The 24,288-nt window shown below is 39.0% G+C and overlaps 1 protein-coding gene across 5 annotated transcripts; it reads right to left on the minus strand.

Moving 5' to 3' along the window:
* Window positions 1-1,274: 1,274 nt before the first annotated feature.
* Window positions 1,275-23,334, minus strand: SMPDL3A (sphingomyelin phosphodiesterase acid like 3A). 5 transcript variants are annotated; one of them, XM_027087286.1, is made up of 8 exons: window positions 23,096-23,334; window positions 18,002-18,215; window positions 16,954-17,098; window positions 12,311-12,407; window positions 11,370-11,539; window positions 10,731-10,911; window positions 8,816-8,940; window positions 1,275-6,310 (listed from the first exon to the last, which is right to left on the minus strand). In XM_027087286.1, exons 1-8 carry the CDS (start codon window positions 23,205-23,207, stop codon window positions 5,993-5,995), a joined length of 1,362 nt encoding a protein of 453 aa, XP_026943087.1. In that variant the 5' UTR covers window positions 23,208-23,334; the 3' UTR covers window positions 1,275-5,992. The 5 variants fall into 5 exon arrangements, with proteins under 5 accessions (XP_026943087.1, XP_026943094.1, XP_026943103.1 ...); XM_027087293.1 differs by having other exon boundaries at window positions 23,019-23,114; XM_027087302.1 differs by lacking the exon at window positions 23,096-23,334 and adding an exon at window positions 20,424-20,520.
* Window positions 23,335-24,288: the final 954 nt, after the last annotated feature.

The following is a 24,288-nucleotide window of genomic DNA, read 5'->3' on the forward strand; positions in this document are numbered from 1 at the left end:
TAAAAACTTTGTTAGAATGCTTCTGTCCCACTCTTGGCTCAAATCTACTTAAACATTGCAGCACTGATTGGCACAAAATTATCTGTGGTTCAGAGAAATGTCTCTAAAGACTAACGTTTAATTATGTCCATTCTAAGAGTTTGTGGTATGAATTTGAAGGGTGGATATAATTTCTTGACTTAGATCCTCGTATCCTGATAGCGCTTTTTCCCCCCAACTTTACTGAGATATAATTGACATATAACACTGTGTAAGTTTGTGTACAACACATTGATTTCATATACTTATATACTGCAATAGAGTTAATGCCTTAGCATTAGTTAACGCCTCCATCATGTCACATAATTACAATTTCTTTCTGTGGTGAGTATAATAATTTTTAATTGTCCACTTATGTATATGTCTTCTTTTTTGTTTCAGGTTTCAATTACAGGCCCTGCACGTAACAGGCATTAAGAAAATGTTTGATGAATAAATGTATGAATCTACTCCTCCCTTTTCCATAAAAATAATTACTGAACATATGAGTAACTTAAATAAACCCAGTATGGCTTCTAAACAAGGGAGGCCCCAATTTGATATTCTGTGGTCTGTCATGCTCAAATGTAGAAGATAAATAACATCTTAAATGTACTCTTATTGAAAAGATCTTGTTTTGCGTCTAAAGCATAAAGATTCCAAATGAAAGATTTTGGTTCTTTCTTCTGTAGCAAACATATCCATTAAAATATAATGATGAGTAGACGGTATTTAAAATTTTTAAGTGACTTCTTTTATTTTCAAAGGATTTTAATATCTTTATATATCTAAAATCAATGCTACCAACTCTTGGCAAAAAAATGAAGGGTTAAAAGAAACTACGGATATTTCAGCTAAAGATTCCAGCTAGATTTTAAGGGGACTGGTGGTTAATGAATTTTCAGGTGAATAAAAACTGCCTCAGGCTGTTGCTATGGTGCTTTGATATCACTTGGCAGTCATTTGCAGGCTTAACAGGAAAGAAGACTAGTGAAGACTATATCACAACATTCCCTGTAACTCCAGTCCTTGTTCCAAGCACAATCCCATTGCTGTCTGGGTGATCTGAGAATAAATGCTTTCAAGACACACACATAAAAAGGGATTTTGTAAGTAGTATCCGGCAGGAACCTCAGTATTAATCTGCAAAATAACAAAACCTGCCTGACAGACTGATCAGAACATAGGTTTATCTTCTATGTTGTGACAGCCATTTCCATGTTTTTGCGATTATATGGTTTTAGACAAAGCAATCATTTTAGCAACTTTTTATCATTCTTCCCAAATAGCAAAGGCTCAAGTGGACATCTTTGTAATACAGTTGTCAGTATTTCTGACCCTCTTGTTTTGTGACATGACAGTCACAACCCCTACTCAATAGTTTCTGGGAATGAAGTCCATTGTAATGAAGGTGATCCTGTTAAAAACATTTAAAATATTTTAATTGTTAAATCAGTTTTAGTTATGTGCAATGTGGTTCAAAGGCAATCAGTGTTCCCCATAAGCTGCGCCCACACGCGTGCGCGCGCGCACATACACACACTCATCACAGTAATGCGCACGCTAGAATGAGCTCCATAAAGGAAGGAATCTTCATCTGTTTTGTTCACTGCTGTTTACCTAGCACATAGAACAGCACCTGGAACACCACAGGAACCCTATATTTGTGGAGAGAATTGTGCCATACAAAACACAGTGCTTGTGGCTTTATGTGTGTATAAACTGAACGTTCCCCAGAACAACACTGAAAAGTATGAGGTTCTGTTTTTCTTGACTGTACTTCCAAGTCCCTGTCAAATCTACTCTGTTCTCTGTGGGCATCTAACAATGTCAAAAATCATATTAATATTTATAACTTTTACATAATGCTTACAATGTCCAGAAACTGAGCTATGCACTTTGCATTTTCACTTAGTTCCCACAATAATGTTATAAATCAGGTGATGCTGTAACTCTCATTTTAATTGACGAGACAAACTGAATTACAGAGAGGTAAGTACCTTGAACTACACAAACTAGAATCCCTGATCTCATCAACTTATCATATGGCCTCCCGATGACCTTCTACTCACTAAGCCCTTTTCCTTACCAGCATGTGAGAGGACAGGCTACCCTTCTTTTCTTATGTCTCAAAATCCCCACTTCGCTTCTCAGTTCTCTTTCCCCAACCCGCCAATGCCAATGCCAGAATCCATCCTCTCTGTCTCAACTGGAATCAGTATGCTCTCAGGCACGTAGGATGGCTGACTAAACTTGTTACCCATTAGTGTAAATGTTTCCATCAATGGATTGCCTAAGCCAAACATTTCTATCTTCAACCTTTAATCTCTGCTGCTTAATGATAATAATAGATGGCTTTATCTAGTCATTAAGGAATTTGGCCATCAGCAAGAAATGGAGAAAAATATCTCCCAACATAGATATAATTTCATTAATTTGATACTGTTCATTATAAAGCTTACTTACCTATTTGTCAAGCATTGTGTTAGGTGATGGGGATACAAAGTTGGGTAAAGCAGAGCCCTGTCCTCTCAGAACTAAAGGAAGAGAGGGAACAGAGAAAAATGGCATTGATGTTTCAAATAAGGTAACGATGGTGGCCCCAAGGAGAGAAGATTTAAGTGTGCCTGAAGAGGTCAGATAAGTTTTGACAACAAAGGTAGTTTTTATGTGAGGTCTTAAGAAAAACAATATTAGAGAGAGCAAGAAATGGGGGACTTTAGATTGGGAAAAGGAACAATGTGAGCAAAGGTGAAGAAATGGGTAATTGCATGGATGGACCTAGAGGGTATTATGCTAAGTGAAATAAGTCAGACAGAGAAAGACAAATACTGTATGATTTCACTTATATGTGCAGTCTAAAAAAGAAAACAAATGAACTAACATAATTCAACAGAAACAGAGTTATAGATACTGAGAACAAACAGGTGGTTGCCAGAGGGGAGGTGGATGGGGGTATGGGTGAAATAAAAGAGGGAGATTAAGAGGTACAAACTTCCAATTATAAAATAAATGAGTCCAGAGATGAAATGTACAACATGAGGAATATAGTCAATTATACTGTAATATCTGTGTATGGTGACACATGGTAACTAGACTTTTCATCGTGATGATTTTGTAATATAAAGAAATATCCAGTCACTATGTCATGCACCTGAAACTAACATAGTGTTGTAGGTCAATTATTCTTTAATTATTAAAAATATATGCATATATAGACACAGAGTAAATGCATCAAACTGCTCATGGTCATTACCTATGAGAGGTGGGGATTATGGGTGATTGTTACTTTTTACTTTATCCTTTTATGTATTTCTAGTTGAATGCAATGAACATGTATCACTTGTAAAATTAGAAAGAAAACAATAAATGTCATTAAAAATGAAAAATAAATAAATCCCAACCTTATAATAAATTAGGAAATTGAAATATATGCTACATCTGAAGCTAATAAAAGAATAGAAATTAATCCAACAAAGTGTACCACTTTAAAAAGGGGAGAAAAGAACACTATATAAGAGTTTCAGTTCTGTCTTCACCAGTTCTCGACACTGTCAATTTTTCAAAAAACAATTCAATTGGTGTGTAGTAGTAATTTATTTACTTTAAATTTTTTTTTTACTTTTTAGTTTACATTTTTTTAAATGACTAATGTTGTAGAGTATCTTTTTACATGCTTGTTTGCCATTCGTATTTCTTCACCGGTGAAGTATTTGGATCTTTTGACATTTTAAAAAATTGGGTTGTTTTCTTACTGTTGAGTTTTGAGTTACGTATTTTGAATTCAAGTAAGTTATCAAACATACATATTGAAAATCTTTTGAAATGTATAATTACATGTGTGTTTAGAAACTGACAATCTATGTTAATTAGAATATGGGGTGGTGATGGGAGCAAAGAGTCTTCACTGAGGCAGGAACAAAGGCTACAGAAACCAAAAGGACCACTGGGTCCCTAGTCCTGCATAAAGAACAGTCCTCCAAGCCTACAAGGCAATGGTCAGGGGACACTCACAGCCATCTTCCTAAAACCACCAGTTTGGGGACATAGAACTTTCATAAGGGAATGTACTATGTATAGCATAGAATGCAAAAGACCTGAAGTTTTACAATAAAAGAGAGGAGTTTTATACTGATTTGTTTAAAATTAAACAACAGATTGTAGAAAGAAATTTGTTTTACTAAAAATTAAGGATGATGAATCACACTAAATTTTAATGAGGAGAATTTTGTAAAACAGGAATTTCAGGTATGTTTTGAAAAACTAATTATAAAATAAACATGATCCTTACCTTATTATTTCTTTCTGTGCTCATGGAAAGGTTGCCTAATTATGCTTAACACACATAATTGCTCCAAGGAGAAGCAACTCAAGTAGGGGATGCTGTAGCTTGAGAAAATCCATTCTCTACCGAAAGAATAGATAGCTCATCAATAACTGAATTAATACTATTTTTCCTTTCCTTAAGTGTCCTTGATGTTTGTCTAGAATGATTTAGGCAGTACCAGTGGGGAGGCAGGCAGATGATACATTCCTATAAGTAAGTCATGTTTATTCCTAATAAATTTTAAATATTGTAGAAACAATCACAGTAGTAGAGTCTGAGTTGTTTGGCTGCTTTCTTAGGGTACAAATTTATTTTTTAAAAGAAATCCTTAAGTTCTCAATTTAGAGATGATTAGAATAGAAAAATGTTTAAAGAACTAGAGGAATTCTTGGGTAGCCTGTATCAGCTGTAATACACTATAGTACTCTTAATCTGTTGCTCTGTGCCCCTCACACTCCCTGCCAGCCCTCTCCTCTTCTAGTAATCCCAACTCCCTCATAACACAACCATCTACCAGTTTCTCCAGCCAAAAATCTAGCAGTCATCCTTTATTTCTCTCTGTACTTTAGCTCGTACATCCTTGCCATCAATAAATCCTGCTGCTTCTACTTACCAAATATATCACAAAAGGGCTACTTCTCTCCACTGCCAGCACCTCAGCACCCCCCACAGTCCCTTCTCTACTAGACTACTTCAAACCCTCCAAGCGTCTCCATGCTTTCATTATGAATCATTCTCCGTAGAAGAGCCAATATCATCAACTTTAAAGGCTGGATCTCTATAGTACTTAATATATTTAAAAATATATAAAGAAAAATAGAGCTAACATTAACATAGCCACTAGGAAATTGATTGAACTAGGAAATAAAACGTTACCAACACATTTAAATCCCCTTATATATCTCTCCCCAATCAACTTTCCCATTCATTAACCTCCAACATTCCTGTATTTGATGTTTACCAACACACCTCTTCTGGGGGAATCTATTACATGTATCTGTAAGCAACATATAAATACTATTTCTGCATTTTTAAAGTTTGATAAAATATTTAGCCATTCTCCCGTGACATCCTCTTCCTTAAAACTTAGTTCTAAAGAGGACTCCCCTTCACTCACAGAATGAAGACAGCTAGTGAGGTCATGTCCTATGATGTTTCATAGACTCAGAGATGGCCCTAATGTGACCTTGGTGTTTTCCCAAGAGTATAGATAGTGTATAAACAGTGTCAACCTCATGATACTTAAAACTGTCTGAACCTCAGTTTACACATGAAGTGTCCAGAAGAATGAATTAAAAGACTGAAAATTATCATATTAAAAATAATTCATCATACTTAGGGAAAAGTAATTTGTCTTATTGTATAAATGACAATTTCAACAAGAGTATAAATTAAATGCAATTATATAAACTGAAAGATAGGGTATTTACATCCAAATATCATTCTAGTAATGGGCAGTTTAGATACATTCGATATAATAAAAATTTAGGATGTTAAAAATATCTACATTTTGGGCATCATAAAAAAGCAAAGACAGGAATTCTTCCTGCCCACTCAGTAACTCACAAATTTTTGCATAACAATTCCACAAACTGATCTCAGAAACAGAGCAATGGTACATTTTCTATGAGTACAGACTGTGAAATACTATGGATTGTGCTTTATATAATACTGTTTGAGGCAATCTGTATAAGAAATAACATCAAGATTCATAATTGCACAAATCTGAAAGGCCTTACATTTCTCATCACAAATTACCCTACTGTCATAACTCACAAAGAAGTAATTGTAGTATTTTATAAACTGTTTACTGTCTAAGATTGCAAATTGTTTAGCTAATTCATACAAACTTTTTGGCTGCAAATCTTCAATGTCATAGGCCTGGGTCAGGGTATACTCCAGCTTCCAATTAGATTTTCCCTTTAGATTAGCATCCGTCAGGTTCAAGTAATACTGTAGCACATCCTATAGTTAAAAAGAGTAACAAAGCCTGGTTCGTTTTTTGGCATATGACGTACTGCATATCAAGAAGAGTTCTTATTAGGATTTATGTGACATTCTTAATTTAAAGTACAGTCATTTTAAGAAGTGTGCATTGCTTTTAAAGAAAAAGAGTCCTGATAGAAAAATCTATATATTTTTTCATTTAAAAAATAATGAGGGCTTCCCTGGTGGCGCAGTGGTTGAGAGTCCGCCTGCCGATGCAGGGAACCCGGGTTCGTGCCCCGGTCCGGGAAGATCCCACATGCCGCAGGGCAGCTGGGCCCATGAGCCATGGCCGCTGAGCCTGCGTGTCCGGAGCCTGTGCTCCGCAACAGGAGAGGCCACAACAGTGAGAGGCCCATGTACCGCAAAAAAAAAAAAAAAGAAAGAAAGAACATAATACAAAATAATCCAACTATACAGAGGGACTTACAAAATAAAAAGCGTTCAATTCACACACATCAGAAGTAACCACTGCTAACAGTTGTATATAAATCAGTCATATGCAGGAGGTGGCTTGTACCAGCCCACAAATGCTGACTGTCAAATTTTCAGGCATCTTGCAAGTTAGTTGGTATCACTTTGGCAGCTTGAAATTGGCCATGATGGGAGTATTTATTCCATGGAAATTGGCAAACACTACAAATCAAAGCACTTTGCCCCCTGCCCGGTGAACCAGCTGTTAAACATTTACCAGCACTCCAGTGTGCTGTTCTAGACTTTATGTACAAAGAAATATAAGTATTTAGAATATATATACCTATTTCCTAACTTTTTGGCTTTTTCAAAAAATGAAATTAAACTATACAAACTGTTTTGCACTTTTAAAAATGATATAGTATTATATCAGGTACATCTTTCTATGTCAGTATACACACACACACATGCACACACACGTGTGTGTGTATCTGAGATTCAGATCCAAAAATAGGCAACTAATAGTTGTAAAAGAATTCCTTTGGGGACTTCCCTGGTGGAGCAGTGGTTAAGAATCCGCCTGCCAATGCAGAGGACACAGGTTCAAGCCCTGGTCCAGGGACCAGGGGAGATCCAGGTCCAGGAAGATCCCACATGCCGTAGAACAACTAAGCCTGTGCGCCACAACTAATGAGCCTGCGAGCCACAACTACTGAGCCCACGTGCCACAACTACTAAAACCCATGCACCTAGAGACTGTGCTCCACAACAAGAGAAGCCACCACAATGAGAAGCCCCCACTTGCCGCAACTAGAGAAAGCCCACATGCAGCAACAAAGACCCAATGCAGCCAAAAATAAATTAATTAATTAATTAAAAAAATTTCCTTTGGACTATTTTCTCAATTGTTTTATCTCCTCATTTAATTTAATGTTTATGGATTAAACCAGATTTTTTCTGCCCTATCTTTTCTTGTAAAAACATGCTCTAGGGATTAACAAATCTATCTCCTACTAAATTTACCTAGGAGAAGAATACAGTCACATCAATAGAGACTTTAACTGAGAAATTCTTTTCAAATTATATTTGTTGAAAGGGGCAGTACCCATAAGCTAAATGCCTGGCCTTTTGAGGCTGAATTGATATATAGAGTCATGTACCAGCTCCAGAGAGCTTTTGTCTCAAAAGTTCCAACTCAATTTATTTTCCTTACAAAAAAAATTTTGCCAACATTTATTGAGTGCTTACTGTGAGCCAAGCATTTTTCCACGTGCTTTAAGAATAGTTGTTTGGGCTTCCCTGGTGGCGCAATGGTTGAGAATCTGCCTGCCAGTGCAGGGGACACGGGTTCGAGCCCTGGGAAGATCCCAGATGCTGTGGAGCAACTAGGCCCGTGAGCCACAGCTACTGAGCCTGCGCGTCTGGAGCCTGTGCTCCACAACAAGAGAGGCCGCAATAGTGAGAGGCCTGCGCACCGCGATGAAGAGTGGCCCCCGCTTGCCACAACTGGAGAAAGCCCTCGCACAGAAACGAAGACCCAACACAGCCATAAATAAATAAATAAATAAATAATTTTAAAAAAAAAAAGAATAGTTGTTCATGTAGTCCTCACAGCAACTCAGTGAAGTCAGTAATATTTTAATCCCAGTTTTAAGGGGAATAGACTAGGACACAGAGAAGTAGGGTAAGACCACTCATGAGACAGTATGGTTTCAGAGCCTACATTCTTCTTCATAGCTGTGTTCAGGAGAAGAGTAATTAATAACAAATATGGAGTAGTGAAAGGTTTCAAATGTATGTAAGTCCACAAACAAGGCGCTACCCAATGAAACCCTTATCTAAGTAAATGTGAAGACCTTAGAAGACAGAAACAGCTTCCCAAAGGCTAACCTCATAAACCCACACTTAGAAAGTGCTGACATTCCAAATATAAAAAAGAAGAAAAACATCCTGAGATTTTAACATAAAGTACGACTCACAATAGCTGTGCTGAAAACATTCAACTAAACTAATGAAAACTACAAAGATATGCATAAATATGGGGTCAATTCTAAAATTGTACCAACTTACCAGTAATTTATAATCACGAGGATCATATTGAAATAGTCTGACACCAGGATTGTTGGTCTGTTTTTCTAAAACACTCTTCACTGGAGTAACAGCAGGAGCCACAAACAAAGAATTTATCGGATTTCCTAGACAAAATATATGTACATAAACATACATTTTTTAATAATTGAGTTTAACTATATTAAAAATATGAACAAATTCCAGATTAAGAGGTTAACAGAAGTAACGGCCAAATGCTGTGTGATGCCTGATGGACCCTGATCTGAAACAACACTAAAGAGACACTTTTGAGAAAATAGGGGAAGTTTTACTATGAAGAGATTAAAAGAATTATTGTTGATTTTGTTAGGTAAGTTAATGGTATTATTATTATGTAAGTTATCCATATACTTAGCAATGAATACAGAAGCATGTAGGGCTGAAATACAGTTGATGTATGAGATTTATGTTCAAATACTTCAGAGAAAAAAGAATAAAGAATCATAGATAAAATAAATGTGGCAAAATCTTGACAGATATTGAATATAAGTGATGGTACATGGGGGTTTGTCTTATAATTCTCTCTACCTATATATATATTTGAAATTTTTCATAATAAAACTATCCAACTTATTACAAGTACACACACACAAAATAGACAAAGCTAGTTTTTTTTGTACTCTACCTATAACAATATTCCAATAATCATATAACAAGAATTTGATTTAAGTGTCACCATGTTTTACACATATCTGCTATAACAGCAGTCCCCAGCCATTTTGGCACCAGGGACCAGTTTTGTGGAAGGCAATTTTCCCATGGGTCGGGGGTGGGTGGGTGGGGAGTGGGTGATGCTTCAGGCGGTAATGGGAGCGATGGGGAGTGATGGGGAACAGCAGATGAAGCTTCGCTCTGGGCGGCCCCGTTCCTAACAGGCTGCAGACAGTGGTCCGCAGCCCAGGGGTTGGGGACCCCTGTATTATAGAACTAAATTTCTGAGTAAAAAAGCTACCAAATGCTGAAAATGGTCATTTTTACCAAGCCCACTCATTCTAGATGAGGAAGGTAAAGCATTTCAAAAATGTTCCCCAGGGCTTCCGTGGTGGCGCAGTGGTTGAGAGTCCGCCTGCCGATGCAGCGGACACGGGTTCGTGCCCTGGTCCGGGAAGATCCCACATGCCGCGGAGCGGCTGGGCCCGTGAGCCATGGCCGCTGAGCCTGCGCGTCCGGAGCCTGTGCTCCGCAACGGGAAAGGCCAAAACAGTGAGAGGCCCACGAAAACAAAAAAAAAAAAAAATGTTCCCCCAATTCTGAAAAAAAAAAAAAATACATATTGATTTTTCTCCTGGCTGACTACTAAAAAATCAGAACTCTTACTTTGTTAACTCTCAGTTTTCTTGCCCTTATACAGAAGTTATCTTTAAAAATAGATAATCGTTGTCTTATTTAATACTAGAGCTTCTTCTATTTTTTTTCTTTTAATGCTGAGTAGATGACAATGTCGATAAGCACTTAAAAGTAGGAGCTTAATTTATTTTAAACCAACAGTAAATTGTGCTTTGCTCTTTAAATTCTGAGAAGTAAATCTAATCATATCAAAGGAAACTTGAGTCTAGCAGGTAAATAAAAAAGAGTGATTGTCTAAACTTGAGGACCTAAAAGAACATTTGAGTGAACTGAGGGTTTCAGAGGCTTTTGTGTCAACAGCAGTCACATGATGACGGCCTTGTGGAGCTAAAAGGAAGAAACCCAGTGGCAGGACTAAATATGATTTGGACAGTTGCCGTCACTCACAGAAGGTAACTGAGAAAAAGCAGGTGCTGGCAGGTAGATTTAATAAAACTTTTAATTTACTGGATCAGTAAAAATTAATGGATTTTCACTATTTTGTTCTAGCATCTTGGACTGAGGAGATGCAAATAGAATGTTATATTACCTTTTTTATCTGAAAGAACCATAATACTATCTCTGTGAGTGTGTCCATAAAATTGTCCTGCAATGATGTTACTGTATTTTCTAAAAATATCTATCAATTTCTCATTATAGTATTCTCTCATTGCCGTGATGCTCCTTGAATAAGGCAGGTACCCCACTGGAACATGAGCTATGATGTACACCTGGAGAAAGAAACTCAAAGAGGACTGATGAGAATCTTTTCGCACATTTTTCACAACAAAATGATTTAGATACCCAAGATTGAAAGTATATTAATTAAATTTTAGAAAGCAAATATACCATTTCTCCTATTTATTTACCAAAAAAAAGATGAAATTATGAAACTATTAATGGCCCTATATTTGCACTTGTCTATTGGAACTACATGGTTTATGATATAAGGTAACTGTGACGTTGCTCAAATTTTTTTTAAAAATATCAACAGATGTCAATCAATCTCCAGAGCATTAAAAGCAGAATAAAACAAGCAACAACAGCAGAGGCAAATCACAAAGTGTTTCATGTAAGAACATCTTTAAATTTTAATACTTTTATTAATCCCTGACCCCACTCAAGTCTAATAAGTATACAAGTTTAACCCTCTGTTCATCCCATGATGATGTTGGTCTATGGCATCTACCTTCTCCTTATTTTGCTGAGAGATGTTCAGTGTATTTTCTAGCCATTCAAACTGATTTGCTGGGTCAGTCTTATTTAGGGTCACGATATTTGGGCCATAGTATAAGTTTGTGTTGAGACTGATGATCCTAAAGTTCAGATTAGTTGAAACTTTCTGTGAATAAAAGCCACCTATAAAAACAAATTTGAAACACATTCTGGAATAATACACACACAGATACATATACACTGTGAAAGCAAAATCTTAATTAAGGTTTTCAATCCATTTAGGCAAGTTATACTTATTTCTTATTCTTTAGTTTGCACATACATAGGCTGTCATTGGATAAGAATCAGATTTAACAAACATTTATTGAAAACCTACTATGTGTCAAGTCCAATGCTGCCACTTCCACAAATTGAGGTAACAACAGTTGTATCCAACATTCACTTGAAAACATAACTAAATGCTTTGGCACTAGGCAATGAGGTACTGAATTTTATAAAAGAAAGATTAATACATCAACTTCTACTTTTGTATGTTTGGGGAATTAAGATAAGAGATATTGTGAAATCTAAAATCCAAAGAATGGGAACACACATGGATCTTGCCAGAGAATACTGAGGAAGAAATGTCAGATAAACCAGAGCTGCTACAATCTCAGGTGAGATGAGGCTTAAAGGTATAACCCCACTCACACATGTGAACCAGTGATGACAGAACACCCTGCTCCCGTGGCACGTTCAGCCACTGGGACCCTGACCCTGCTTTCTTCGCCCTGGGCCCACTCACCATCCATGCCACTCCCCGGCTTTCAAACATGATAAGGCCTCCAGAGAAACTGGGCACAGGGACTCTGCAGAATTGGCACACCCAAGCAAACATTAAAGATCTAAGTCTAAACAACATGAACTGAGATAAAAAATAGAGATAAAATAGGGATGAGTAAATCTTTCACTTACCTTTCCTTAGAGTACTAATAGCTTCTTCATCCAGCCATGGCTTCCAGAGGCTTGCTACTGCATTGTACACCTTGCTGGTGAATACAGGCAGTTGATCCTGGCCACAAACAATATAATCCACCAGTGAAACTCTGAAGATATGTGGATGAATTAATGTAAATATCACTTGAGCAGTTACTACTATGTTAGGCATCTGGAGATGCAGGAATACTAGATAGACTTGATTTTCAAGGATTTACAACTTAACTGGGGAGATGGAGGACAAAATGCAACCAATCATCTGTAAGACAATATGCTAGGTACCACCACAAGGGTTCTGGGAGTGGAAAAGCAAGAACAATCAAGTCTAGCCCAGAAAGTCAGCAGGGAGAGTGAAAAGAGCATTTGAACCAGAACTTGAATAATGATTTCATCAAGTTGACAAGAAAGGGAATCAAAGCAAAAATAATGGCCCAGACACCAACACAGTGCCATATACAGAAACAAGCCCTTGTTTCAGCGTGACTGGGGTACAGAATGGACGTGAGAATATGCTTATTATAGAGACACTGAAGGCAGGTTTTAGCCTGAATATGTAGGACCTGGTGTAGCATGCCTAGGAGATGGATTTCAGAATTAAATGAAGTCCTCTGGAATGTTAATACTAGTATAAAGCTTTTTAACTTCTTGAATGAAGACTTATAACCACATGTTTTTGATTTTTTGTTTGTTTTATTGGAGTATATAGTTGCTTTACAGTGTTGTGTTAGTTTCTGTTGTACAGCAAAGTGAATCAGTTGTACGTATACATATATCCTCTCTTATTTAGATTTCCTTCTCATTCAGGTTACCACAGAGCACTGAGTAGAGTTCCCCGTGCTATAAGGGTGTGGTAAAAAGGGAACCCTCCTGCACTGTTGGTGGGAATGTAAACTGATACAACCACTATGGAAAACAGTATGGAGGCTCCTTAAAAAACTAAGAATAGAACTACCATGTGACTCAGCAATCCCACTACTGGGCATATACCCTGAGAAAACCATAATTCAAAAAGAGTCATGTACCACAATGTTCATTGCAGCTCTATTTACAATAGCCAGGACATGGAACCAACCTAAGTGTCCATCGACAGATGAATGGGTAAAGAATATGTGGTACATATATACAACGGACTATTACTCAGCCATAAAAAGAAACGAAATTGAGTTATTTGTAGTGAGGTGGATAGACCTAGAGTCTGTCATACAGAGTAAAGTAAGTTAGAAAGAGAAAAACATGTTTTTGATTTGAAGTCTCTTTATGTCAGCCTAAATCATATCGTTCTGATTTTTTAAATAATATATGTATAATACATTATACCGTATTTTTATCATCCTATTTTATCATATTATAATAAAGTATCTTTATGGTGACATAAGCGCAGGGGAAGAAAAAAAACTTCAAGAAAGTACATACTGAATAAAAACCCAGAAATCATTTGTGAAATTGGGTAATTATTCCTATTTTTCATTTCAAAAAATTATGGTAAAAAACTGAAGCCATTTTCTTCACTCTCTTCATTTCCTTCTCTATATTGGTGACACAGACCTATTTCTTAAAGGAGTTTCCCTGTCATCAGTAATTAAAATTCTTAGTTTATTTTTTTTTTTAAAGATGACACCCAAGTCACATTAGTTCCTAATACATGTGCCTAATACATAATGAAAATACAAATATATTCAGGGCAAGTAATAAGCAAATGACTTCTTTTAACTGAAACTGATTATCCAAAGGATATTTTCAATTTGTGTCAGCGATCAGAGTCATCTGTCTGAAAATTACACAATGGCTTAGGCCAATCTAAATTCTGATTAAAAATTGGTAATTATCATCATCATCATCAAAAACCTAATATCTTAGCCATTTGTTTACATTGGGATGGATGCCAAGATACTGGTATGGTCATGTAGAATCAAAATTATATAAACATTGCTCTAGATTTTTCTGTCTATTTTAAGTATGAAAAACATGAGCACCAGAGAAGTTAAGTGATTTATCCAGGGAGAGCTGGTCAGTCCCAGAGCTGGGTCTAAATCGCAGGTCTTTCTACCATCACTCTTACATCCAGTTATCTATTGCACAATGGGAAGTGACCCACTCACCAGTTTGGTAGCACCAGCCTTGCCATTGTAGGAGTACCTGAGGACCCTGGCCCAGACTGCTTCCTTGCATGGCAATGGGAAGAAATCCCTGGATTGTCCACACAAATATCTACTTCTGATGTAGTGGGTTGGAATTTGCGTCTGTATTTGTATGTTGATGTAGCTATGTTTAAATACATGTTTATGGGGTTTTAGTGGAGAAATAACACATCCGATTTATTTGTTACTAACATTCACTGGAATTTGATCTCAGATATGAGAAGTCTCCAGGAGAATTTGTTGTAGGGCTTTCGTGTTACATCTGACCTTCCTGAAACTGGGATGGAAGGACGGCAGTAGAATAATAGAAGGTTTTCAGGTATAAGGTCATAAGCTAGGAAGAGAAAAAAATTAACTGTTTAAGGTATAAAGGCTGCCAGTTTATCCTAGCTGGACATATAATCGGATATATTTTAGAAGTTGGATAGCATCTATATCTTTGAATTATTATAAGATTTGGCTTTGCAGAAAGAAGGCAGAGATAAAAGTAAAATAAAACCAGTCCTCAGGGGAGTTAGGAAACATGTGTCCCATGTCACTGCTTCATGCTACAAAACCACCACTTCACTTACTGAGGGCTTATTATGTGCCAGGTAGGAAACTATGCCCTTTCCACATAGTGTCGCTAATTCTCCCCAAAACTTTGCAAAGTAGGTATTACTGCTCTTGTTTACAAATGATCAGGGATAATTATGTGCATTACCCAAGTTGCTCAAGCTATTAGAAGCAGGACAGAACAGGTTTTTAACTTCCAGTGAATGTGACTCTAAACCCCACACGTTTTCTATTACAACAGTCTGCCTGTCACCTAAAGCATATAAAAGCAATGTGTGTAACCTCTGATTCCTGGAGACTGCCCATTCCCAAGCCTCTGCCCTGTGTGGTCTAACATCTCAACAGTAACAAAAGCTGACCACTGGTTGAAAGGCCAACTCGCAAAGACTCACATATTGTTCATCTCAAGACAGGAGGCCGGGCTCGAGAAGTCACTTGAAACTTAAGCTCATCATAGAGTGTAACTTTTCAAAGTCACATTATTCACATTAATTAACTATTATAATCAAAACCTTCATTAAGCAGCCTTTGGACATGAGATGGAAAAGATATGCTAAACCAAAAGAAAAATGTAGACAAAGAAATGCATGAAAGTAGATATAATGTTTAGGAAATATTGATATGTTAGTCTGGCAAGAGTAAAGGATGTGTGAAAGGATGTTTGTTTAACTGAACACAAAAGATCCAGGATGTGGGCTCTCCCACTAAGTGATTGCGAGCACCGGAACAAGCAACTTAACATTTCTGGGCCTCAGTTTTCTCTTCTGTAAAATGAAGAGTTCATCTAGACAAGGGGTCAGCAAACTTTTTCTATGAAGGGTCAAAAAATAAATATTACTTTAGGCTTCTGGGCCACATAGTCAATGCAGCAACTATTCTACTCTGCTGTTACAGTACACAAGCAGCCACTGGCAAAACAGAAAGCACAGCCATGGCTGTGTTCCAGCAAAACTTTATTTACAAAAACAAGTGTCACACTGCATTCGGACCACAGGCCCTAGTTTGCCAAGCCCTGAACTAAACAACAATCTCTAAGATCTCTTGAATCTGAACAAATCTAAGATTCTACACTGCTATAGCAGATGGCTGTAACCAGCGCTGCTATCCTATTGTTACGCACAGGCTGTTTCATAAACAGCCACCCTACTAGGTTGAAGCCTGGGCCGTATCAGGCATAAAAAATATTCTGAACATGCTCTCTACCTTGAATCACATCTTGAACATGGACCTCCCTTTTGGGTTCTTATGATGATTTGCTATGCTTTTGTTTTTAATCACAATCCAGCTTAGATCAGAGTATGGGTAGTTTAGTAGGCCTAATAGAAATTCTGAAAAATGTAAACATTTGTCAACATTAACCGTTTTTGCTAACCTGAACGTGGAAATTCAGATGAACAAAATTATTCAAAAGCAAGGAGAAACTGAGGAAGAATACAAAAGAAATCAAGAATTAATAACTCACAAACTAGGTAATTTGATTCCAAAATCTCGCTATGGATGTAAGTTTGTTTGTTTGTTTGTTTGTTTTTGCGGTACGCGGGCCTCTCACTGCTGTGGCCTCTCCCGTTGCGGAGCACAGGCTCCGGACGCGTAGGCTCAGCGGCCATGGCTCACGGACCCAGCTGCTCCGCGGCACACGGGATCCTCCCGGACCGGGGCACGAACCCGTGTCCCCTGCATCGGCAGGCGGACTCTCAACCACTGCGCCACCAGGGAAGCCCTGGATATAACTTTTTATGAACTATTAGGAGTCCCTTTCAAGTCCCCAAAGCACTTGTCTTGCCTTCCTCGATGGTTAGCATTCAGAGCAAACTCCACCTCCAGGAGCGCCCCTCCCACGCCCTATCATCGGCTAGTTATCAGCATAATTTTGACACTATTGATGGAAAAAATCCTTTAAGCATTTCTAGAAGTTGTGGTCAAGTTTACCTGTGGCCAATAGTCATGATTACCCAGTGCAGGGAAAACCTGGAGATTTGGAAAGAGACTCTGGACTGTGGTGGTCATATTAGCAATCACATTTATGACCGTGTCTGTTGAGAGTTCACGCACTGGAACATGAGGTGGGCTATCCCTGAAAAGGAGACAGAATCATAGAGAACAAAATCAGTTGCTATAAAAAGTCACTAGACTCCTGTGTAATGCCTTGCTGTATTGTCATCGTCAAATTCCACTATAAATCAACAGATGATAAAGAGTTGATAAACTACTCTTCATTTACCTTTGTCCCACAGGGAAGCCTATACAAAAGAACATTTGTGAAATACAAAAGATAAACTGGAAATCTCAGTCTATTTCACTGCCTGACTGAAGATTTATAAGAGGCAAAAATTTTTAGCAATTAAAAGCACAGATTCCAGGGCCAAAAGTGCCAGGTTTGCCATTTATTAGCTGTGTGCACTTGGGCAAGTTACTTAGATACTCAGTGCCTTCATTTCCTTATCTGTAAAATGGGAATAATAATATCCATTGTGAAGATTAAATGAGTTACAATGTATAAATTAAAACAGTGCCACGGTCATTACTTCAGGTCCAGGAAATATTAGGCCTCTTCACTCTGTCATGATGGATGGAATTTGTTAATTACACCACCAGACGATGATGTTTGCAAAATCGCTATCACAGGTTAACTCCCATTGTTGCCTTTTGTTTTTGGATTATTTAATCAAGACCTATTATCACATTAATAAACACCTCAAGACACTGACACAAATACGCTGTTTATGGATTCATCTCTTAGTTAACATGGACATATTTCTAGAGCCTGTATTCTAAACAAACAAACAGAGAAACAAAACTGGGTCTTTTAAAGTTTTTCTTATCCCTAATAATGTTGATTAATTTGATCTAGTATTTTTTTAAACCCCAAGAATTCTTAAAACGTAATATATATTCTTATGAAATTCGGCATTCTAATGAAGTTTAGGACACTGTAGATACATACTGAGTAACTAAGGGTATTTATATAATCACTCACCCTGTCCATATCATAAAAGATGCTTCCTGTCCTGAATTTTTAATAAAATCAAATGCTGACAAAATGAGGTGATAAGGAGAATCACATAGAACATCTCCAAAAGGGCCAGGATTGGAGGCGCTTGCACCTTTCGAGGAAGCGCACACTTTTGTGTGGTCATCTGTGATGTGGTAAGTAGGGTCTAAGTGTAAGTCAGTCACGTGCCAAAACTGTCCTGGTGATGAGAAAATAAATGCGGTTAAACCTACTTCTCTTTTGGAATTCCCATACCAATATTTACAGTATGACGAGACAGTTGCTCCACCCTGTGATAGAGGAAGCTCCACCCTGTGATAGAGGAAAGCCTTAGTCATTTAAATATTCATATGCCCTGAAGTTAAATACACTCCCTGTCAGAAATAAGGATTCTAAAGACAATAGGAAGACTTTACTAGAATTTACTATTTACACACATCAGAACTGATGAAGTCCCTCAAAGCATGACTACTTAATAAAGACTACAGGACAAACATAAGTTTGCATAGTGATATATATGGAGACATCCTTCTGGCAAGTCAATAATAATCCCATATTGTATCTTAATAGCATGTCTCCTTCCTTGTAGAATTTAAGGTTTTAGAATTTATTTATTTTCTTGTAGAAAAATGGACAAAAATATGTGTTTTATTAGGGTCACACAGTGAATAGATTGCAGAACTTGTAACTAATAAATCTCACTCCTAATTTCTTGTAAAATCTTGCCTCTCAATATTAATGAAAAAAAGAGTCTTCAGTTTAGCTTTCAGCCCAAAATAGCCAACTGCCAGAGGTTCTTAAAAGCTATTTAACAGAGGAACATCTTCTATCACACACTTGTATAAGATGTTTATAATATTAAGGGAAGCATTTGTTAAAGAAGATGCTTCCACTGGGTTTTCAGGGAGAAGCCCAAGACTCACTTGATAGCACCCCTGATTGGAAATCATCTTGAGAAAGATTCTTTCATTGAAGGAAACACAGGTTAATCATAGTAGTATCTCTCTTTATTAAGTATTTACTATGTGCCAGACATTGTAATAAGCAATTTAAATATACTGTGTCATTTCATTCTCAAAACTACTCTCTGAAGTAGGAATCACTGTTCTCATTTTAGAGTTGAGAAATTAATGCTGGATCAGTTAGAAAATTTGCTCTAGTATATACAGCTTAATAAATGGCAGAGACAAAATCTGACCCCTCATTTTGAAGGGCCCTCAAGTGTGCTTATACTTAATTCACATATATCTTCAGTGATTTTGCTGCCTTCTCATATGCGACCAATAAACTGTTTTAATATTGAGACTTTTTCACACTTTGAATTTGGAGCTCACTCTGATTAGGACCAATTTACAATAGGAAACATCAGAAGTGACATAGCAGCAGGACTACACCAGAAGCATGGAGCAAATAAGTAGAATGCAAACTTTTATCTATACAAATGATGAAAGCTAAGTATGATAAAAGCTAAGTATGCACCTTGGATAAAACCCAAAGCTGGATAATAAAGTAGAAAACTGAAAGCAGTTTACTGAAGGTGGAAAAGGTGTACTATATTTAGGATGTTATTTCTTTGCAAAGTTGTTGTAATTTTATAACACATTTAAGTTCACAGCTAAGAAGTGGTAGACAGAAGATCCAGAACAAAGTAGTCATTAAATAGTCTTTACGGTCAATTACTTGGTATTCAGCCCCCATTTGAAAACATTTGCCAAGAGTTATTTCCTTCCATAATGCAGAAAGTACTGCAACTCTTTTTCCAGCTTGGACATACTTTACCCAGCACATAAAGTGGTTTGGCAGATAGCTCAGAATCATCCTGGTGGCTGCCCTTCCTTGGGGTATAAATATATACTGCATCTCTATTTTACGTAAATATGTACATTATTATTCATAGAATGTTAAGGTATGTAGTAAACTACACACAGAACAGCACAGTGTTATGGTTAAGGATGGGGGCTCTGGAATCAGACCGCCTTACTTCAAATCCAAGCTCTTCTTCCTAATCTAGTTGTATGATCTCGGCCTGTTTCATCTGTAAAATGGGAATAATATTATTGTCTACTGAATGAGGGTTAAGTGACTTAGTAGCAGAAAGAGCCTGGCATCTGGTCAGCTCAACATTAGTTGTATTGTTATTCATTTGTAATGTCAAGCTTGCATCTGAGATTGAATTTCCTCATTTCCAAGTAGTAGCTGAAATGTACTGAGTACTTACTGTAAGTTTAATACTGTTTCTTATGCTTTACGTGTATTGACTGACCATTATTTCCATTTTACAGGTAAGGAACTGCAGCACTCAGAAATTAAGTGCAAGTCACATATGTCATATGCAGCAGAACCAAGACAGCAATTCAGGAAATCTGACTCCAGAGTCCACACGGCTCTTAACCACTGCACACAGTACCTCTCTGTGCATGCTCACATTCAAATGTCCTTCCAGAAAACAGAAGTCCTTCCGTCTCACTTGCCTGGTGTAAGATAGATAACAGCTACACCTATAGGGGATACTGTGACAAGTAAGGGACATGAAATTATTAATATATTAAACTTTGTAAAACAAAACTGGAAACACATTAAGGACACATTACATTCCTCTGATGTAACCTATTACCTGGATTTATATATCCCCAGCATCCAGAATACGTCTGACCTATAGTAGGTCCTCAACAAACATTCTTTAATTAGGCACAGGCAGATTCAGAATTTCCTCAATATCACATGGTGACTCAGTGATGAAAGCTGAAATGGAACCTGTCTCTCCAGACTTGCAGTCTAGCGCCCTTTCCACTACATTGGATTGCTAGACAGATAAGTGAGGAATAATTATGTAGGTGCACTGAAGGGTGTCTTTAAATAGAAGCCAAGAATGGAGCCCTGACAGGTTCTTAACCTGGGATTTATGAATAATGAACCTCTGGAGGCCTCACGTCCCACCTCTAATGAAATTTATACAAAATACTGTGTGTGTGTGTGTGTGTGTGTGTGTGTGTGTGTGTCCAAGGCCAGAGACCTGGCCTGTGGCAGAGCCCACACTTCAATTGATTCTCTGGTTCGCAGTCCAGTGTTCTTTTCACTACACAACAATTGTTTTCTTGTTCTGCAGATAATCTTTAAAAAGATTCCCACATATGTATATGTGTATGTGTGTGTGTGTTGTAAACATATCTGGATAAATGCTCAAAACAATCTTATTTTATCTTTGGGATAATGTATCCCAAAGAAGCTAGTATATCATAATTCAGATGTTTGGACATATGGTTGTTGTTTAAAATAGGTGTTTTTGTTTATTTCTTTATAATGTCAGTTCCTACCAAATATTCCATCAGGTCCTGACTTACTAAATCTAAAAAATTGTGGCAAACACAATCAGGTGAAGTCTCCCTGGGCTATTGTCCTCTGACCACTGGGACTTGACAGTACAGAAAGTTGAGACCGGGAATTGGCACACACACACACACACACACACACACACACACACACACACACACACAACGGTGTAAAGAAGTCCTAGCATTTGGGGTGGGAACAGGGGGAGAGAGAAGGTCACATCAAGCAGAAAGCATATGAATTAATATATCCAATGTGAACCTGCTGAATGGACACTTCAGCAGGTCTTTGAACCTTGGTTCCCCCTCTCCCTCTCTCTTCCCCAGGTGTAGCTTCCCTACAGAAACAGGGCGGTGTGAAGTGGAGACTCACTAGACCCCAGAAAGCTGTCATTGAGGCCTTCAGCAATCGGATCCTTAAAACCAAAAGGTGCATTTGCCATGGGTGGGCCTCCTGCATCCTAGGACATTTTATCTCAAAATCCTAGACAGCCACATAATTAAAGAAAAACAGCTTTAATGAAGGCAGAAGCCAGCAGCATGCATAAGTATTTGAGGACAATTTCTTGTTACCACTGACAGTTGGGAAATAAGATTGACAGTTCTTGCTTTCAACTGCCTGACAGCTGAGTCATGAGGACTTGGCTCCTGAACAAACAGGAGGCATTTTTTGCCCAGAGCATTTCCGAAATCATGTGAGAGTCAAGTGATGGAGAAGAGAGGAGGTTTCAGAGCCAAGTACTAAGCTGTTTCAGAGACAGCTATGACCAAACCACAGAACACAACCCCACCCATCCCATTTCGCCCCCTCTAGATAACAAAGCAATTATGTTTTAAGTTGAGTCAGGGAGGTGAGGGTGGGCACCTTGACCTTTAGCACTGAAGGCTCAGGTGGCATCACAAAATCTCTCATCCAACGTTTATCCATTCTGGACCAGTGGTTCTCAGACTCTAGCATCTATCACAATCACCTGGACGATTTGTTAAACAGATCGTTGGGGCTCAATTCTCCGAGAGTTTCGGGTTTGGCAGGTCTGGGATGGGGCTAAAAACTTGCATTTTTAACGCGTTTAAGCGATGCTGGTGCTACTGGTGCCGGACCCCATTTTGAGAACCACTTCTGTACAGGCGCTGGGCTAAGCGTTGGGAATGAATTAACATCGGCCCTGCCGGCGGGGAGCCCAGGGGCGTCCAGGTAAAGTGAAGGCCCCGTGCGTTCTAACGTAGACTAACCAGCGCGGAGCGCCAGGGCCGCAACCGCGCTGGGGTTGGAGGGGTGGGAAGAAAAGGCCACCAAATTTGACGCGCAGAACAGAAGAAACTCAGTCCCACTGAAATTTATGCTGCTGAGAAGCTGAAACCCCGCAGCTCCCCCTCTGCTCTGGGCAGATTCGGGGCCTCTGGAAATGCGGGACACCCAGCCCCCAGCTTCTTTTTTCCTTGAGACACCCAGTTTTTCCTTCCTTTCCTCCGGGCACAAAACACACCTGGAGACGCAAAGCGAAAACAACTGCACGGGAGGAGCAGCGGCCCCCACTGTCCGCAGCCAGTCCCGGCCTCCCCGCCGAGCCGAGCTGGCGCTCGTGTCCTTCCGTCGCCCTCGCCCTCCCCGCGCCCCGAAGGGGGAGTCGCAGCCCAGAGCCTTGGCTGGGGCCACTGCTGCCCACACGCACTTTTCTCGGCTTTGCGCAGGCGCTCTGGCCGCCGCTCCCGGGCAGCTCCCAGCAGGATAAGGGTACAGACGACTCACCCACCGCCGGACTGGGACTCGGGCCGCCAGTGGGAGCCAGAGGCAGTCCGAGGCCGGGGCGGCAGTGCCAAGCAGCCAGCAGGCAGCAGACGAGCGCGCCCAGCCGCGCCATCGCGGGTCGCGGCCACGGGCCTGGGAGACCTATTACAGTCCCGGGGCTCCACACGACCGTAGGGTCCGGGGCTGGGGAGGAGGAAGACCTCTGCTGGGGTTGACGCCCAGTGGTCACGTGAGAGGGCAGAGTCCTTAATGAGTAGGTTCGGTTGACTTTCAACAGCTGTCTAGCTATAATCCGGCTTTTCCCGTTGCTGTTTGTGTCTCAACGTCAGTAACTGGCCTGGGAAGGAATGTGCTTGGAGCAACCCCTCGCAGATCATCTTCCCTAAGTGCCACCTGACCCTGAGCGCATGGGACTCCTCTGCAGAAGTGATGCAGAGAACCTCGAAGTGTCTCAACTTGAACTAGGTCAGCAGAGATTTGGGATACAGTGGATCTGAGTGTGGGCCCTCGACCAGCCGTGTTAGCACTACCTGGGAAGTCTAGTTAGAAGGGAAAATTCCCAGGCCGGGCAGGGACCTACTGAGCCACAAACTCTGAGGGTGAAGCCTAGTCGTTTGTGTGTACAAGTCCTCTACGTGACGCTAAAGTGATGGTGATGTTTGAGAACCACTGCTCAGAAAACACTAGGTTTCAGTTTTTTATTCGTTTGGCTTTTTTTCTTTGTTTTTGAAACTGAGAACAATGTCTCAGAACCATATTCTATGCATTCCAGCGATATACAAAAATCATAGAACTGGTTGATTTTACTCTTCAAGGAATTTTTGAAGATACTCAGTCTGACAAAGGAGCCAAGATCTCCAAACTTCGTTGGGTTCTGTGGTCCTTCTATTACCATTTATGAGGATGCTGACTTCTTTAAGATAAGGGAACATGTAGTTTAAATTTGTAGGGCGTAGAATTCCTCTGAAGAAGAAAAAACCCTCCAGAATTACTAACCTCATAAAAGATGTTGTAAAGTGTATTTGTTTCCCAACAGAGAAAACCTTATTTTGTATGCTGCGTAATTTAATGGGAAAGTGTCTCATGAAACGGGCTTTGAAATGGGAGTTAGGGTGCCTCTATTTTATGCTTCATATGCTGCCAGAGCTGTTCAAGTTCTGCTTCAGCTGCTTCTGCTTCTGCATCAAAAGCCT

Source organism: Aethalodelphis obliquidens, unplaced genomic scaffold, assembly GCF_003676395.1.
Source record: "Aethalodelphis obliquidens isolate GAN/ISIS:26980383/991018 unplaced genomic scaffold, ASM367639v1 scaffold3, whole genome shotgun sequence".
Classification (NCBI taxonomy): Eukaryota; Metazoa; Chordata; class Mammalia; order Artiodactyla; family Delphinidae; genus Aethalodelphis; species Aethalodelphis obliquidens.

Excerpts from the sequence above, each read along its gene's own strand:
- SMPDL3A (XM_027087286.1), bottom strand. The coding sequence starts at position 23,207 with ATGGCGCGGCTGGGCGCGCTCGTCTGCTGCCTGCTGGCTGCTTGGCAC. Across the intron at positions 18,216-23,095 it reads GAGTCCCAGTCCGGCGGTGG|GACAGTTTTGGCACGTGACT; the intron begins GTGAGTCGTCTG and ends TCTCATCACCAG. Across the intron at positions 17,099-18,001 it reads TCTTTTATGATATGGACAGG|GGATAGCCCACCTCATGTTC; the intron begins GTGAGTGATTAT and ends TCTCCTTTTCAG.